Here is an 18,429-nt window from a genome sequence, read left to right on the forward strand (position 1 = left end):
CTCTGCTGTGTCTTAGGGATGAGGATGAGTGTGTTTCCTACTGAAAGGTGCACCAGTGGCTGCTGAGCAGGTAGGGCCACCTTTCTGTTCCCCAGGGCTATCCGAAACTTTAATCTGCCCCTGCATCCCCTAGAGAGAGCCTCGCCCTCACTTTATATTGAAAAGTGCTACAATGGCTGGTTTTAGGTTACTCCCAGCTCTGCCTGGGGGAGGCAGTTAGGAACTGGGACCTGGACTACTACCGAACCAACCAAAGCTCACTTCCAGCCTCCTCCATATTCAATTCCAGCTGCAGGGGCCTGTGGTAGGGGCCAGCCAGTCCTCCACAACACTGGAGGGGAGCTGGCTTTGTGTTTATAACACATCTGGCTCTGGCTGTCCCCCGCAGCGAGCGGGGAAGTGGAAGCATGTGCTGGGGTGGGGAAGGAGCTTTGTGAATTACTATTAGAACACACCCAAACCAGCTCAAATGGTTTGGTAAAGGGGAAAAAGACACATGGATCAGCAGCAGCAAGGTACAAAACATTCTCACAAGAAGAAGGGACATGATATCAGGTAGAAAAGGGCAAGATGGGCTCTCGAGCCACCTCTGGAGTCTCTCCCAACCAGCTCACAGCACCACCAGGCTATGGAGGGAGCCTGTTTGCTCACTCCTTGCGGCTGTGCAGTTTGAAACAGACAAACCATGGCCACCAGAAAGAGCTGGGAACCCCACAGCACTACAGAAGGGCAGACACAGAGCACAACAGCTCCAGAAGCCCTAGCCCCAGTGTGAACAACAGGCCAAAGATGGTACTAGTGGCAGCACTAGGAATTACCCAGCATCCAGGGGCCTGGCAAAGTTTAAGTTTCTCAGAGGGTCGTGCCCTCTTCTGCTCTGGCACGATCAGTCTCATTTCTAGCGTGGTTTAGTACAAGATGGTACCAATGTCTTCTGGTGCTAGCTGACAAAGTCAGTGTGCTGCCACTTCCAGTAGTGAGCTGTTCTGACTCAGCCCTGGCTTTGGACTCCTAGGTACACCTGGTTGATGGAGATGGATTAGATCCAGGACAGGCTGGTCACACCCTGTTCGAGAGTTCTGTTTTCAAATACAAATTCGCTGCCCTGTGGAAACCCCCTCCCCACTGAATCACAGACCAGGTTGCACCAAAGACCTTTAGTACTTTGGAGATACCCAACCAGAATGACTCCCAGGGCACAGTTTGAAGGGTTTATTGGCATGACTGCCGGCAGGGCCCCTGGCTTGGGGCAGCATCCTCACAGAGTGCCAGAGTCCTCACAGTTCTGTTGTCTTCCTGGGCTCTACCATGACTGTATTTAACATGCCCACTTGACATTCTTGTTCCTGGAGCTTCCTTGCAGCCTGTGAGGGGCTTTGGCACCAGTTTGACCTCCGACGCCCTCTCTGCCGGTTCCGCAGCATTAACAGTATGGTCACCAGGACCAGCGCAGCTGTGAGTATCCCAAACACCAGCACGGTCACCAGCTGAGACTCACTCAGCCCTGCGTCCCGCTGGGTCACCACCTCTTTCACAGAAATTTTCAACAGCCCTCCCCCACTGGCTTTCTCGCTGTGGTTGGCAACCCGCCTCCCAGTAACCACAGTCCTGACTGGCTCGGGCTGCGTAACTCGGAGATGCTCGCTGGTTGTGCTTTTCACAGCACTGTTCTCCCTGTCATCAGGAAGGTAGAAGGTGACCCAGGTCGGTTCCGGAGTGGAGACCTCACACGTTTTGCCAGTAAAACCGTCGGGACACAAGCAGTCAAAATCATTGATGCGATCATAACACTTTGCCCCATTTTTGCACGGGCGGCTGGCACAGTCGTCAATGTTGATGGTGCAGAAACGGCCTTCGAAGCCCACCTGGCACAGGCAGGAAAAGCGGTTGATACCATCATGGCAGGAGGCACCGTTGGCACAGGGACGCATCAGGCAGTCATCTACATCGTTCTCACAGAGGGCACCAACAAAGCCAGCCAGGCACCTGCAGGTGAAGTTCCTAGCAAAGCCGTTCTCGTCCTGGCACTGGCCACCATTCCTGCATGGAAACCTACAGGCAGAGAGCAGGGACTGATCACAGGCCTGGATAGGACATGGCTCTGGCCCCAGATAGACTTGCATTCTCAGGGTGAAATGCACTCATGGGCTTAAGTGGTCCATAGGCCTTGTGCTTGCTCTCTGCACAAGGGGGAATTCCACCCATAAGCAGGGGAGAGGAAAGGGCAGGTGTTTGGGTCCCTGTTGCACAGAGGGGAGAAAGGCCCCCAAAGTTGTCCCTATGCACATGCACAGACACACCTGGAGCACAGCTACCTCCCACCCTTCTAGAGAGTGTGGCCGAGTCACTGGCCAATCCCACATCAGGAAAAGCCTAAAGCCAAACATTACAAAGAGGAAAGCTGACTCCCAGTAAGTTTCCCTGAGTGCAAAGCAGAGGCAGGGTCACTGCGTTAACCGGGAGTGACTAGAATCTGCTCTGATTACAGCTCAGACTCCATCCGCTGTGGGAGCTGCTGTTACAGTCAGCTAAACCAAAGTTCCCCTAAGGACTAGGAAGGTTTTGGCTTCATGCCATAAACATGGAAATCCACAGCTAATAATCCAAGCTGGGCTATTGATTGGTAGAGTAGGAGCTGGAGCTAATGCCTTATGTAATCTCTGCCTGCCCTGCTGCTCTCTCTCACCCTGCCTTCTCACATGGCCCTGTCTTCCGCTCACAGTCCTTCCCATGGAAGCCCTCAGGACACAGGCAGGAATACTCCCCGTCCCCGTCGTAGACACACTCGGCCCCGTTCTGGCAGGGGAGCTCGTGTTCACAGATGTGTATGTCTGAGGAGAGAGAAAGGGGAGGCATTTGGTGAGCTGAGCTGGGTGCCAGCAATAACTGTCAACCCCACCCCAAAGGGAAAAGATGAATCATGAGCGGCAGCTTCCCTCAGCCCCAGCAGCATGGCTTTTACACAGAACTCATTGGGGTACAACTCAATCAGTTCCCTGCCACTGGAGCACCTCGGTCCCTCCTGTTCTCTGCCTGTGGCACACAGTAGTTTAGCCTTCTGAGGGCTGTAAAACTTTGGTCTAGTTCTGATGGATGGGCTTGGAGTGGGAGTGGCTGAGTAGGGTTTAATGGCCTGTGGTATAGAGGGATCAGACAGTTTAGATGAGCTGGTGGTCCCATCTGGCCTTAAAGTCTAGAACTCTTCAGCTGCAGCTCTCAAAGCACTTTTACATTGTTCTATATGGCAGGGAAAGCGAGATGCAGAGAAGGGAAGGCCCTTAGCTGCCCCGTGCTCTGAGTGCCATAGAATAACCGCATGCTGCATTCTGAACACCCTCCAGCCTGAAGAGCAGACCCCCGAGACCCCTAGCTGGAGGGCAGATTAGCTACGCCATGAAGCTGCTTCGTCACTCACTTCCATTTGAAGTTGACAGAGTGAGTGGATCCCACCCAGCTGGTTGCCAAAGGCAGAAAGTGCGGATGGAAATAGAAAGCAGTGTCAGCAGTCCCAACAGTGAGGGAAAGCCAGTGAATACCACTAATGCCACTGCCTCAGGCCCATCGATATCACAGCATCACAGGCCCTGCAAACAGAGATCAGAGCCCAGCAGCCCGACCACCTTCTGTAGAAAGGAAAAGGGATGGGCCAAATCTCTGATAGAAAGATAAGACCCCAGCCCCCAATGCAAGCATCACAATGAGAAACTGCTGGTCACCTAAACAGCTGCATCATCCTTTCATTTAGGGGATGTGTGCTGGGCTCCTGCCCTAATCATGAAAGAGTGAAAAATTCAATCTCATGGGGATACGCTCAGGCAGCTGGATTGACAGCTGGTGCCTCTAATCCCTGTGCCCTCCACATTCCCCTCCCTCGCTTTGCAGGGCAATTGGACCCTCCCCCCACCACATTTTCCCCACCCGGAGATCTTTATTGTAAACAAGTTACCTGTCACTGAACCCTTTGCTGAAGCAAACTGATTCCTGTCCAGCTGGTGGAACTTACCTTTGTCACAGAACTTGCCAGCCCAGCCATTGTCACAGATGCATTGCCAAGGCTGATGGCATGTACCATGGAGACAGCCTGGCATCCGCACACACTGCTCGCAGTACTTTCCTTCCCAGCCTGGGTCACACCTGCAAGAGGATACAGGAAGGTCAGTCCGAGCACAGCAGCCTCCCCAATGGCAGCACAATATAGACAAGAACTGGATTATGTAATGGCTTACATAAGCCTATCTTCACACACCATCCTGCGCTTGCTATAAGTGTGTGTGGTGCTTGGAAAGTCTTCTCTCAAAGCGCCCCCAGGAGACAGAAAATTGCTTCTTCTGGGGAGCCCATCAAGGCCAAGGGAGGAGGCAAAGATGACAGATCCTGGGCACGTCCACACTCTAATCATGAGGTGTAATTGCAGCTGGTGTAGAGGTACCCAAGCAAGCTTTATTGTAGCCAGCTTGGGTACCAGAAGCAGTGAAGCTGGGGCAGTGCAGGCAGTATAAGTATTCCTGGAACCATGGGTAATTCCTCTGCAGCTAGCCCATGATGCCACAGTGTCACTGCTCCAGGACTCAAGCTAGCTCTGGTATGTCTACTGAGCTGCAATCACACCCGTGACTGCAACATAAACATACGCCTGGTCTGGTAACATGGCTGCAGTAGCATTTTGTGTGTACATGTCAAACGCTGCTACTGAATTTATTTTCTCCCACAAAAGCTGGAATAGCAGCACTCAGCACACACTTTCACACTCTTCAGCGTCAAAGCCCTTTCCCAACATTTAATGCCTTATTCCTCCTAAAGGATGGAGGTAAATATTATCTGCACTTTACAGATGTGGGAATTGAGGCAGAGAAGAAAAGGGATTTACCCTACAAGGCTACATAGGGTGGCAGAGGCAGAGTGGGTAACAGAACCCAGACATTTGCTAACAGCCTTGATTGTAATTGCTAGTCCACACTGTCCTCCTCCCGGTAATCTGCTCTGTATCCAAGTATCAAATTAGACAGAAAGAAAATGCCTGTACCCTTCCAGCCAAGCTAAAGGGCAGGTAGCAGGCACCATCAGGAATGAAGAATTCCCCCCAGGGCCTCGTAGCTTTGTACATTTTGTTGCCTTCTTTGTACTAGTATAATTTGTCCATATACTTCCTGCAACAAAGCTGCCAGCTCAACACCCCCCCGCCTCTCTGGCTCTGGTGCTGCAGCAACATTTGCCTCAGTTTCCCCCTACTGTCCTTTGGCCTACTCCAGCCATAAGATTGTCCTTGCCCTCTGGCCAGACCAATTTGCAAATTCCTGCCCTTCCCAGGGCCAGAGAGTCCTTTACCAAAGGACAAAAGAAATATCAACAAAACCAAAACTTCAGCCCTCAGCTGACTGCCTCTTCCTCACAAGTGTGCTTCATCTCCTACAGACTGTCCCCATACCTTGTCAGGCTCCTGTGCCTTGGACAACCCACTGTCCAGGGGGCAGCACATTCCTTCCCTCCCTCAGGGGTTCAGGAAGGCTATAACTCCTCAGGGTCCCTGTCTCCAGTCAGGCTTCCAGATCCCTCCTGCAGTAGCCAGCCAGCCTGCCTGCCCGCCCTGTTCCTCAGCCTCCTATCAAACTGTTTCCTATAGTGGAAACTTTCTACCTCCTCTCCTCTGGGTCTCTCCTCCCTAACTGGGTTCACCCAGCTCTTTATAGAAACAAGCCCTGCTCTTCCCCCAGCTGGGCTTTATCTCTAACTAGGCCTGGCCTACCCTCCAGGTATGAGCAGGCAGGTTAATTGGTTTCTCAGGCCCATATTAACCCTTGCCCAGCACATGTGGGATGAACACCCCATCACACTTCCTGAATTGTGGGACTCAAGGCACTGCACAATAATCCAGATGTGAAGCCATGCACAGTATTCCAGATGGGATCCATGTATAGTATCACCTTATTCTACAAGCTCACCATAGGAGTGTGATGGAGAAACCAGTCACTGCAGTACACAGCAGCATTCTAGACCTAGCAAGACAGTGGGCACTAATTGTAAGTGTTCCCTGATTGGACAGTGCCCGACTCCCCAGTGGGGAAAGAAGAGATTACGTGTCTGAGAAAGAGAGCACCTGGATGAAAGTAGAACTGAGCTGAGGTGACAGAGCAGGGAAGATATACGAATCGGACTCAAAATGTATCACAGAATTAAACCTCACAAACTCAATGCAGTGCCTACAATCCCAATAGACTCCAGCAAGATGGCGTACCCGCCGCCGAATTGCCGCTGAAACCGTGGAACCGGCAGACCTCCCCTGACTGCCGCCCTCACAGCAACCGGCACGCTGTCCCCCACGGCTTGCCGCCCCAGGCACACGCTTGCTGCGCTGGTGCCAGGAGCCGCCCCTGGAGGTCAGGGCTACGATAATGGTGCCAACATGAGAGGAAAAAACAGAGGAGTGCAGACACGGATCCGAGAGTTAAACCCTCGAGCTTTTTTTCTCCAATGAAGTTCTCATTCATTGAACTTGGTGGTCAGTGATGCAGCATCAGCTTCTAGTGAGGCTGCTGAATTTTTTAATGTAATTCAGAGCATCTATGTATTTTTCTCTGCATCAACTCATCGATGACAAATTTTGAAGCAACATCTGGGAACATCCTGTCTGACACTGAAACCACTGAGTGCCACACAATGGGAAAGTCGGGTGGAGGCGATAAAGCCTATCAAACACCAAATTGGGAAGATAGATGATGCCATAGTTGCCATTATGGAGGATAATGCTATGACAGGAACTGTTTGTGGGAGAACAGTGGCAGAAGGAAATGGAATCACCAGAAACATACATAACTTCACATTTCTGTGTGGCTTAGTGTTGTGGCATGACATACTGTTTGAAATAAATGTTGTAAGCAAGAGACTCCAAGGTGTTGACTTTGATATATCTGGAGCAATGGAACAACTGGACAAAGCAAAGTCATACCTACAGTCTTACCAATCAGATGAGGGATTTCAAAATGTTCTGAAGAGTGCACAGAAGTTGGCAGAGGAACTTCACACTGAAGCTATTTTCCCACCCATTCAAGAATACAAGAGTCACCGAAGAAGAAGACATTTTGATTACGAGGCACGGGATAATCCCATAAGAGACCCCAAACAACAATTCAAAGTTGAATTCTTTACCAGGTGCTAGATTGTGCAATACAGTCAGTTGAAGAATGTTTCATGCAGGTCAAGGATCACAGCAGTATATTTGGGATGTTGTATGATATTCCAAAACTCCTCACTATACCTGAAGAAGACCTACACCAGCAATGCAGGGCACTAGAGACAGTGTTGACACATGATGACATGCGCGATATTGATGCGAGTGATTTAGGTGATGAACTGAAAGCCCTTTAAAGACACATTTCAGCAGGATCAACTCCAAAGGCTGTTCTGGAATATATGTACACAAATAAGATGACCACCCTCTTTCCAAATGCTTTTGTTGCTCTGCGCATACTTCTAACACTTCCTGTAACAGTTGCCAGTGGAGAACGCAGCTTCTCCAAGCTGAAGTTAATAAAAACACATCTACGCTCCACAATGACACAGGAGAGGCTGGTCGACCTTGCAACCATCTCAATAGAGCATGAGCTGGCCAAGACTGTGGACCTTCAGGAAGCAGTTCAAATCTTTGCAACCAAGAAGGCATGGAAAGCACCACTTTGATTATTCAAACAGATAAAAATGCCAGTGTTTACTATGCAGACAAGAAAAGTTACATTTGCTGTTCAGGCATTTGAAAGTTAAGTGTTACTTAAAATTTTTGAACAAGGCATTTTAAGTTGTTAGTTCTCCTTTATTGGGGTAGGTAGCAGAGCAGTACCATGAGAGGAGTAGAACAGGAAGAAGGCAGAATTGAGACCTTTCAAAGTTTTGGCCCAAGCGAGGGGGCATGGGGGCGTCAATTTGAGCTCCCCGCCTCAGGTGCCAAAATGTTGTGGGCCGGCCCTGGTTGAGTAGGATGAGCCCCTTTGCATTCCTTGACCTAGGAAAGGGTTTGGATGTCCCAGGGAAACAGTGTGTGGAGCGAGAGATCAGCTGTCCTAGGAATGGTTAAAGTTTAAATGCACCCATACCGGAATTCCAAACACCATACCTGCACTTGCCGTCCTGGTCACAGCAGCCGTGGGCTAGGTTACAGCGCTCACTGCAGTCATCACCTGCAGGACAGGGCAGATAGTGGGAGTTAGTGCACAAGGAGGTCAGAAAAGCAAGCACTTGCTAACATAAACCAGTGCATGCAAGCCCCAGGGGTCCAGAACTGCTCATGCCAAGGGCCCCTATTAGGTCAGATCTATCCACAGTGAGGGCCCTTGGGCCATAGACCCCTTTTATCTTGCAAATGCTCACTTCCCCCTCCTCCATTTATCTCTGACTGCCCCTCATTATGTCACAGCTACCCCACTGGGTGTGAGGGCTTTACAAGAGACCATCTGCACAGGGAAGGATCAGACAGTGAGGACCAGGTGCACAGAAACAGTTAGTACTTGTATGACAACAGCATTTGGGGACCCCAGTCAAGAATTAAGAGCAACGGTGTGCTAGCTGCTGTATAAACAAGACAATCCCTGCCCCAGAGAGCTCACAATCTAGGGCTGTGACAAGACACAGCGGGTAGGTGGCTGAAACACTGCGTCTTTGTTTAGAAAACTAACAATGTGCTTGAAAATTATGTATTGGGATCATGTCCTTCACCCTGTCTGTGGCACTTTCCTAAGACTGTGGCTATTCTGGGAGGGAATGTGTATTACTTGTTGGTTTACAGCACCCAGCCCAATAGGGCCCAATCCTACTGGGGCCTCCAGGTGCTACTATACTATAATAAATAATAATGATAGTAAAGTCTAGGACTAGCTTCTGAGCAGAAATCTGAGGGGCTTAAGGGCCTTGAGAAGGATTCCTTCTGTTCTAAAGATTCTAAACATTTGTGTCCTTTGGGAAAAGCCAAGTTTCCCCAAGAAGTGAGGTGAGTGAGGCTGGACTGGCACCGTCTCAGTCCCCAGCAGTTCCTCTATCCCTAGGGCTGCAGATGCTTTCAGAGTGCTATGCTGCGAGGCTCTGCCAAGGCCAGGTTGTGAGTGACAATCCCTCACTCTGTTGCACAGAGGAAGGCGAGCATGGGGCATTATAACCTGATAGGTGTCAAGTTCTGTTTATTTATTTAAAGGCCCCAAAGGCTGTAACTGAGCCATGGCCTGGCCCTGCTGCTCCTCCTCCCCACCACTGGCCTCCTTTCTTCAGTCAGGTGTCTCATCTCCAGCCCTCTTCCCTCCTGTTCATTGCTCTCTGCCTCTCTGTCTCGGGCCACCTGCTCTCTCCTTCCTGTTTACTGATTATCACTGAGACATGGTGGCTTTGCAGGGCTTAGGAGTGGCCACTAGACCGAGTCCAGAGCTCTCAGTCCCACATCGTCTTGGGGCTGGGACAAGCTGGGGGAGCTCCACTCCCCATCATGGTTACTCTTAGACTTTGAGAGCCAGGGACACGAACAAAGTAAACAGCTTCTCATCCTGCCCCCTGTCCAGCAGGTGTCACTGCACACCTGAAACATGGACTGGAGTCAGACAAAGAGAGCGGGAAGAGAGACCTGCATGGGGTAGGAATGGGAGAGCAGAAGCAAATGTCAGGAAATTGGACCTCTTATCTCAGGGACTGAGCCTCCTTCAGCCCTGTCTTGGAGATGGAGGACCGGTAGCTGATTGAGTCCATCTCCCCTTGGCCGGTGCTGGATCTCGAGTCCCATCAGCAGAGCTTATATCAGGCTGCCAGCAAAAGAGACTTTCTCTAAGCTACACCACATGGAACATGAGAAGTCAGAGGGGATGGCGACTCCCTCTGGCCCAGACCAGGACTAGAAACTCCCATAACGTGCCATGGCTAATCTGGAGCAGCATGCGGGGCCAGTTCAGCCTGTGGCTGAGTACTATCTTGTTTCATGTCTATAAGCACTCTGCAATGGTGGGTGCTTTGTGGCTTCACCACTTAACTGGGGCAAATTCAGGATCCAAGCTGGCCTTTTGCACTCCTCCTGCCTTTCCCTGCCTCTTGGAACTGTTGTGTCCATTACTATAATCCAGCCATTTTTACAGAAAGTGAGCTCCGTATGCAGCCCAAGGGAGTCCTACCCTCTGTCCCCTTGGGTATTGCCAGGCACTGCACTATGACACTCCTGGAAAGCAGAGCAAAGAGCCTTTCTGACTGCAGCCAGTCATGCACAGTAAGCCTACTGGCTAAGCAGAGCCTCTGCTCTCATCTGTCAGATCAGCTTCCTTTTGCTGGATAGCAGTGATGTGAGGAGACTTCAGCAGCACCAAGGTGGGTTTGGAAGGATGGACACAGGAGCAAGACACATGTCTACTGAGTCTCACCTTGGGCAAGATGGTGATGGGCCAAGAGGATCCAAACCAAGGACATGAGCTGAAGACAGAAACTTCTAAGCATGGTCAATGTGGCCCCACCGAGATGAACACCTACAGAGACATAAAGAGCACAGTCAGAAAATCCCTACACCCACCCCCCTGCAGCCTTGTTGGGTTTGCTTCACACATCCCTTTCTCCCCATCATCCTATTTCTGTGAGTTCTGAGTTCACATTTTTACAAGGATTGTCCACTTGTCACATTCTCACTACATCTCTCCAACAGGTCCTTCTGGGCTCCCTCCTCTCCTGGGGACAACCAGAGCTCCATAGTCCAAACAGCCTCCTTTAAATGTATAAAGCAGAATTATATCGGAGTACTGTATATAATGACTAAGGATATTAAATTGGAGCCCATCCATGTATCTCAGCCTTCCCCTCAAGCAACCCCACTTCCCCAGCATAGAGGAACCATCCCCATTTTCATTCAATACTGAGATCACCCACATGACTCTACCAATGCATCTTAACTGCAGTCTGAATGGACGGGTGACACTCTCTGAGGTGCAGCTCAGGCTGTGCTGAGGACGTTGCTTCTCAGTCCCAACTGCCTCTGCAATCAGTGCAGCCAATTGCACTCAGATGTAGAGCTGGTGACTTTATGTCCTCTCACTAGGCTCTGAGCTGCAGCTAGCAAACCTAATAAAGCTGATGGCTAAGCAGGGAAATTGCTTCTGTCTCTGCCAGACTCAAAAGGGGGAGGGAGAAAAATAAATCCCTCCAACTCTGGCAGGTGGTCAGTACGGCCAGGAGCAACATCTGCAGGACATGGGAGTGGGGTAAAGGCTCCTAGATTTGGGGGTAAAGCTTAAAGAAGCAAAAGCAAAGATTCCCTTCCTAATTAACTGTAGTTCGTTCTTTCCTGTTTCTCCTGCCTTCCTGCGGAGCCACTGGTAGCCCCAATGTTTCTGAGTCCATTTATTTTCCATCCACTGCTTGCTCTCCTGGAGCAGCACTACTACTTCCCAAAAAGGCCTTGTTCCTTCATAGCTTTCTGGGGCAAATTGGGACTGTTATGGGCAGGCAAATGTAGGGTGACATCATAGGGACAGAAATATAACCAGATCAGAAGGGGCAGGCAATTTTCCTAGGAGAATGATGAGCATATGGAGGGACTCTACCCAAATGTGTGGATGGGAAGGACAGGGGCTGTTCTACCTTAAGGATGGCTTGCAAGCAATGCAGTGCTGGGCTGAGCTAATACTTGGATGGGAGACTTCCTAGGATTCAGGCAGCAGACAGACTCTTCAGGAAGTGACACTGGTACCTTAGAAGGGGGCTGGCCTGAGTCTGGCCTGTCCTGTTGTCTTAGAGGTACGGTGCTGCTAGAAGCATCATTCAAATGAGTTGCAGAACCAAGATTCTAACCACCTGTGGTCATTACAAGTCCCATGGCACTTCTGATTAGCCTGACCAAATTCCACCACAGATAATTACATTCTACCTCCCTGAATTCCCCCTGCAGTTACATTTGGGCACAGGATTCTCCTTCACTTCCTGTCCTAAAGTGCTGTGTAGTGTTGGTGTGAGCTGTTGAACAGCTGCTGCATTTCAGGCGAGGGTGAAGTGATTCCTGTGAATCTTATAAAATAATTTAGGGATTATGGTTGAACAGTTGGCAGCATGCTCCTCCGGGGCCGTTAGGAGCTGAGCCTCATACCACATGTCATTGAAAAGGTCATTTTCCCTTAGATTTCTCACGAAGTCTCCCCGTTTGAGGCATGACCTCAGACTTAATGCAATCAAATTGTGGACATTATTCCCAACGCTGTACCTGCAGCTCAGGCAGCACCTTCCAGCACTAGTGGGGAGGCAGCAGGCAAAGACTGTGGGATCCTTTGGGATTAAAGGCTCTAAATAAACATAAGGTGTTCTGAGAATGCATAGGCGGTATGAGCAGTATTTGTACTGGGGCTAGGTCTTTATTCCAAGCCCTGGGTCACTCTCATGAACTGAGGGAACTTTCTCCTTTCAATACTCATGTATTTATTAGGCTTGCTGAGTAGGGATTCTGCGGGCTACCAGATCAGCGGGTGCTGGGTGAATTGGTGGATGGGGCGGGGGGTTGGTGGCTGAGGATTACTGGATCACAGCTCGATGGCTGGGGTTTCCAGGTGCTATGGCTCACACCTCTAAGCTCTGCTCCTCACCTAGAGCTGCCCTCCTGACCTCTCTGCTTCCTTAGCACTGACTTCACAGACACACCAGTTTGCCCTCCAAGTGAGTGTCACACAGGGGGGCAACGACTCCCTACATCTCTCTCTTTTTTGGGAGAGGGAGTTAAACTAAACTAGCTATAAATGAAGACAGAGCACAAAGTGGATCAGCTGAGAAAAGCAACCACCTCAGAGCAAAGTGGGAGGATTATCCCCTGCCCCCAGATGCTGTTGGAGGGGATGCCCCTGAATCTCTCTCTGGCACACCCTGATATTGCTCTAGCTCCACATTCTGGCTCCTTGAGGCCAGGGCCCGATCTCCACCTGGCAGGATGGTGTGTGCAGGGGGTGCTGCCCCTTGGGGTGCACCCTTCGAGGTTCAGTGTTTTGGGGGGGCACTGCCAGCCCTGCCACCCCCTGACTCCTGTGCACTCACGTGGGATCTCTGCATCCAGCCTGACCCCCAGCCCAGAACGGCCCTGCCCCGCGGGTTGGGGGCGAGAAGAGAGAGACCTGGGGCCAGGTCTCCGGGACTGCAGCAGACGCCTCCATTCCTGCCCCCGGGCCAGCCGCAGGGGGCTCGCTTAGTGCAGACACGTGCTGCCCCCGCCTCACCTCAGCCACATCCCCCTCCCCAGGCGACCGGCCCTGCAGGGGGCGCCTCCCCCCAGCAAAGGCCGCTGGGCACCGAGAGCCTGGACTCCAGCTGTGCGGTGGGGCAGCACCTCTGCCGGCTCCTGCGCCCCGCAGGCAGCCAGATCCTCTCTCCCCTCGCGGCCCCCCACCCAGCCCAGCGCCCCCCTACTCCTTCCCCAGCCCGCAGGCCGCCCCCTGAGCTCCCCCCGCCGGTCCTGCCCGCCTCCTCACCTCGGCGATCGCAGCGGCTCCTTTGGCTCCCGGGGTCTAACGCGGGGAGTGCCGGAGGGGGGCTGCCATGCCCGGCCCAGCCCGGCTGCGGGGGGTTCGGGAGGCGCAGGGCTGCGGAGCTGCTGCGAGGCTCCCCGCTCCGGCTGCTCCTCCCGCCGCTGCCGTGCGCTCAGGCCGGCTGCCAGGGGCTGCGTGTGGCTGCACATCCCTGCGCCCTCCCCGGGACATGCCGCCTCCCGCAGCCCGACGGCGAGCGGGAGCCAGGAAACCCAGAGCCCCCAGCCGCAGGCAGCAGCCCCCTGCCCTGCCCCACTCACCTCTCACCGGCTCCAGCCCGGATGGCAGCGGGGAAGCCGCCTCTGCCTGAGCCGAGAGCTGGGTTGACGCCTCCCTGCCCCCTCCCAGGAGATCTTCCCCCTCCGGCCTCCCCCGCAGAATCTGCCCCAAGGTTTTTGTCCCTGTGCTTGCTCACCTAGGGGGTGGGGGGCAGCTACACACCCCTGCAAAGCAGGAGAGGAGGAGGAAGGAGAGTGCCCTGTTACAGAGCCAGAGCCCCCTGGCTCTGTCCCAAATCTGGGGGGAGGATCCCCCTGTGATGTGGAATGGCACTGCAGCCCCCTAGGGTCTGCCCAGGAAACACTGAAAGGGGGTGGGGGGCTGAATAGACAAGCCCTTCCCACTGATGGGGTGCTACAGTCCCATAAGGAGTGAGGAGAGCAAGCGGGGGAATGATGTCCGGTGGGGAAGGATACAAGGAATGAAAGAGAAACCACTGGGTGCCAGGAACCAGCCCCAAGAGCTGGAGAAACATGTGAAACAAGGAGAAACTCCCACACCAACTCTTGGGTTACCCCATGTCACAGGATGCTAGTCAGTGGTCATGGAGATTTTAACTACCCATATATTGCTTGGCAGCCAGCCTAAATCTGCTTCATGGAGACTCTGACCAGCAGAGACACCAACCCAGGCTTCCTGCTGAGAATGGAGGATGACAACCAAGGATTGCAAGCGGCTTCAGATCTACATGGAGAATGGGGTGCGAGACTCCCATAACACAGCAGGGACTTGGCTTCTCTGGCATTTCTCTCCAACTTCTTCCAGTGGCACTAGCACCAGTGTGGCTCCAGCAACAGGAGCAACATTGGGAGTCCTTGTGTGAACCAATCACACAAAGATGACACATTTTAATCACTGCATTATCTAGGACTGCCTTGATCAAGTCTTACTGCTCACACTTGCTACTTTTTTCTACATACATTTTCATACATCAGTGCTCATTCCCCCCATTATTAATCATCTCTTGAAAAATGTCTCCATCTTCTATTTTTATGTTTATATTGGAAGTACATACTAAATTATCTGAGTTAAGTGAAAGCTCCTCCTTCAGCCCCTTCCTGTCTAGTTTAAAGGCTGCCCTACAAGCTCTGCCAGTTTTCACCCCAAGGGATAGCCCATTGCTTAAAGTAGAGACGGAGTAATTCTGACAGTCACTTCCCATCAGAAAAGAAATCTGAATGCTCTGTGAATCCCAGCCCCCCTCTTCATACCATCCACAAGCCACTGATTGATCTCCAGTAATCACCTTCTTCCCCGCTCACTCAAGACTGCAAGGATCTCCAGGAAGCTTACTGGTGTGTCAGCCCCATCTTCAGTCAGCTGATTGCTTGTGTCTGTGTGTGCGTGTATAACAAGGATCTTTATGTGTGGTGACAAGGACCCCTGGGGAGCATCTGATTGTTCTGTCTGCATTTCCAAACTAACTTGCCCCTCTAAAAACTCTGTTTCCTTGCTCCTCCAGAACCTTCCATTACATGGATAAGCTCTAAGCCCTTAAGAGGTCACCTGGAGAGGTGCTGGTGCTCCAAAGCTTTCTTCACCAGACCTAGACAGAACAGCTAGTCCTCTGCAAGGCCTCTCTCCCACCCAGGAAGGCACATCCCTGTCTATTGCTGGGTAACATCCAAAGGCCCTGGCAAGTTTCATTCTTCAGCATTACCAGTCTGCTCCACCACCTGCCCACTTTCTCCTCTTCCCCTCACCTCTTGCCCAGAGTTTGCTACTTCCTACCACTCCAGAACTGCATCAGTTAACAATAGCATCACAGCCACTAACACCACGCTCCCCTGTCTCCCAATCCTCCCAAATCGCCATCTCCACCCTCATCACATCCGATTACCTCCTCTCAGGCCCTGTCCTCTCCACTCTGTCTCTCTCTGCCAGCACTATGATCATCCATTCATTTCTTGGCAGCTCTATCACTACCACACTCATAGCTGCAGCTCTCCTCAAGAAATTAACTTTTGACCCCAGTGCTGTCAAGTGTGGCCCCAGATCAAATGTACTCTTCAAAGCAAAATACTGTCGAAAATCATCTCTGCAACACCCTCACTTCCCACAGCATCCTTGGTCCATTTCAATTTGAACTCCAGAGCACTGAAAGCACTCTACTCAGGCACTCTCCTCCTCCCCTTTGCCATCTAGGGCTCCCTCACACTTGACCTCAGTGTAGCATTTGACATGGGCTACACATCCCCCTTGGACTTCAGGCTGGTGTCTCTGCTCCCTCCCCACCTGGAATCTTGCCTGTCTCTATAACTGTGCCTCACATGTCTGTCCACCCCTTCCAACTTGGGCATATCATTTCACTTACCTCAACTATTGCACCTCCCTCCCCTTTTGTCACACACGGTGACACCTGGCTCTTAACTTGCTCCACTCAAACATCAACAAGACAGACACCCTCCCTCTTGGATGGAGGAGGACTCTCAGCTGTAGCTGCAATTCAACCACCTCCCTTCTCTCTGGTCTCTTTTCTCCTCTTGGCCCTAAGTTCCCCTAGTCTCTGAGCAAACCTTTGCACCTCAGTCTATCTTCTAGACCTTCTTTGCTGAATCGCTCCCTTCACAAGTCAGGTGTATGAGCATCCATTTCCATGGTCTCCAGAAGCCCCTCAGATCCAAACCTCAGTCTCTTCAGGATGCTTCAGCCATCTGCTCAGATGTGCATGGAACAGAACTGCTCCAGCTCTATCCTGGGAGACCTTCACTGGTTTTCCATCTTCTACAAAGTCACTAGCCTCATCTTTGTAGTAGTAGTCGTATTATCATAACGTCTAGGAGACCTAGTCATGGAAGGCACTGTTCTTCAAGGCCCTTCGTGTCCCGACTCAGTCTACAACTATGACTCTACCTCTCTTGATACCAGGCGTTACAGTAAAGGGGAGCAGTGAGGAGGAGAGCACATCTTCCCTTCCTCTGCTAAAAGCAGAAGGAGAGCTCCCCCTCCCTGGCTGACGCTGCTAAAAGAACAGGAAGAACTCCCCTGGTGTTCAGTCTTCTTTGACCATTGCCCAATATCCCCACTTGCTCTCTCTGCTCTGCCAAGCCCAGGCAGCACCTTGCACTGATAGCTCCTTTGCTATGGGGCTTAGGCTGCTCACCTCCCTCACTCCTCATCCTTCAAACGGTACTGCCTACACCAGCTTCCTCGGACTCTACCCTGGAGTAGCAGGTGCTTGCTACTACTCACCCTTCACATCTCTCCCTGTTCCCCATCCTCACCTGCTCTTGCACGTTCTTATTGTGATATTGCCCTTGGACTAACTGCTGGGCATTGGGAGGCTGCTAAGAGAACAGGGTCCCATACAATGACACTGTATTTTTCTTAGTTTGAGTGATAAGGACCACTGAGTGCGGGTGCCATTGTGTGTGCTGGTGGACTGAGTGTGTGTGCTGTGTATTTGTGTAGCCGTGGTGGTGTCAGTGTGTATGTCTGCTGTAACAGAGTGAATGTGTGTGTACCTGTATAATGAGAAGCACTCCATGTTAAGATCAGTGTGTGCATGTACATACAACTCACCAGGGTCTGTAAGAGGGAAAGATGGGGTTAGATTGAGGTAAGTAGTACAGGACCCAGGGTTTTCCATTCTGTTCCTCTCAAGGGTGAGAGCCGTGGCATTGAGTGAGTGCCATCTGGGTACATGAGGGAACACTTGGTCACTGGAGATATAAACTCACAGGCCGTAGGGTAGGGAACAGATCATTTCAATATCTGAGAGAGGACAAAATGGGTGAATTTAAACAAATGTGACTTTTCCTTTCACTTTTTAACCATGGTCCTTGTGTGATTCTTACAGAGAGTAAGAGCTGGGGAGAAGGGAGGTAAAGAAAGTGGGGGAAGGAGACAGAGGGGAAAAAGGAGTGGGAAAACACCTGCCGCTTCTTGTCTGGCACTAGGGGCTCAGAATGAATCTTCCCTAGGAGTGGAGGGCTCTCAACCTGCCCCTGCTGAATCTAGGACTTGCTATAACAATGTCCAGCTCTTTGAGATCTAGTCAGGAAAGACAACTCTTCCTGCAGCCCCTGAGATTGGAAATTGGGATTCCTGCCCCCTACTGCAGGCTTAGATCCTGCTCTGCTCTCCTCTGATCACTGCTACACCATCCCCAGCAGCTTCTCGCATTGAACAGCTGCTGGGTCAGAATTAGGAAGGATTTTTTTTCTAGCCATAAGAATCTGATCAGAGATTTTCCCCTGTTCAAGGAAATCCCACAAAGTGGGAACCTGGGGTTGGAATGGGGTGACCTGTCACCCTGCTGCATTTGTGCTTCACTCCCTTGGCGCGTGCCAGCTAAACAGCCCCTCCCAGGCCACTCTTCCAAAGTGCTGTCACCACTCACATACAGCCAGAAAAATTACCTGTCAAAACCAGCTGGACCTGCTTCCCTTTCTTTTGCTGTCTGGAGCCTGCTCCTTGGAGGCAGCTGGACATCAGGGGCATGAGGCGGAAGCTGGGCTGAGGGAACAGGTGATGCTGCGGCTTCCCCTCCACTGGGGAAACCTTCCCCAAAGCAAAGAGAGAAACACTTTTCTGTGCAGAAGCCCAGTGAAAATCACCCCTTCCTGCCCCCTCTAATCCCTCCAGGCCAGGAGACAGGGGAGCAGCGGAAACCAGCTGGAGAGAGACCGCAAAAGCCACTGAG

At 51.6% G+C, this 18,429-nt stretch overlaps 1 protein-coding gene across 1 annotated transcript; it reads right to left on the reverse strand.

The window, feature by feature from the left end:
- Positions 1–1,277: 1,277 nt before the first annotated feature.
- DLK2 (delta like non-canonical Notch ligand 2) lies at positions 1,278–18,227 on the reverse strand. Its single transcript, XM_065402046.1, has 6 exons — positions 18,146–18,227; positions 10,377–10,478; positions 8,105–8,168; positions 4,004–4,134; positions 2,687–2,831; positions 1,278–2,052 (listed from the first exon to the last, which is right to left on the reverse strand). Exons 1-6 carry the CDS (start codon positions 18,225–18,227, stop codon positions 1,278–1,280), a joined length of 1,299 nt encoding a protein of 432 aa, XP_065258118.1.
- Between the last annotated feature and the right edge of the window lie 202 nt (positions 18,228–18,429).

The sequence above is a fragment of the Emys orbicularis genome, chromosome 3, assembly GCF_028017835.1.
Source record: "Emys orbicularis isolate rEmyOrb1 chromosome 3, rEmyOrb1.hap1, whole genome shotgun sequence".
In the NCBI taxonomy this organism is placed as follows: Eukaryota; Metazoa; Chordata; order Testudines; family Emydidae; genus Emys; species Emys orbicularis.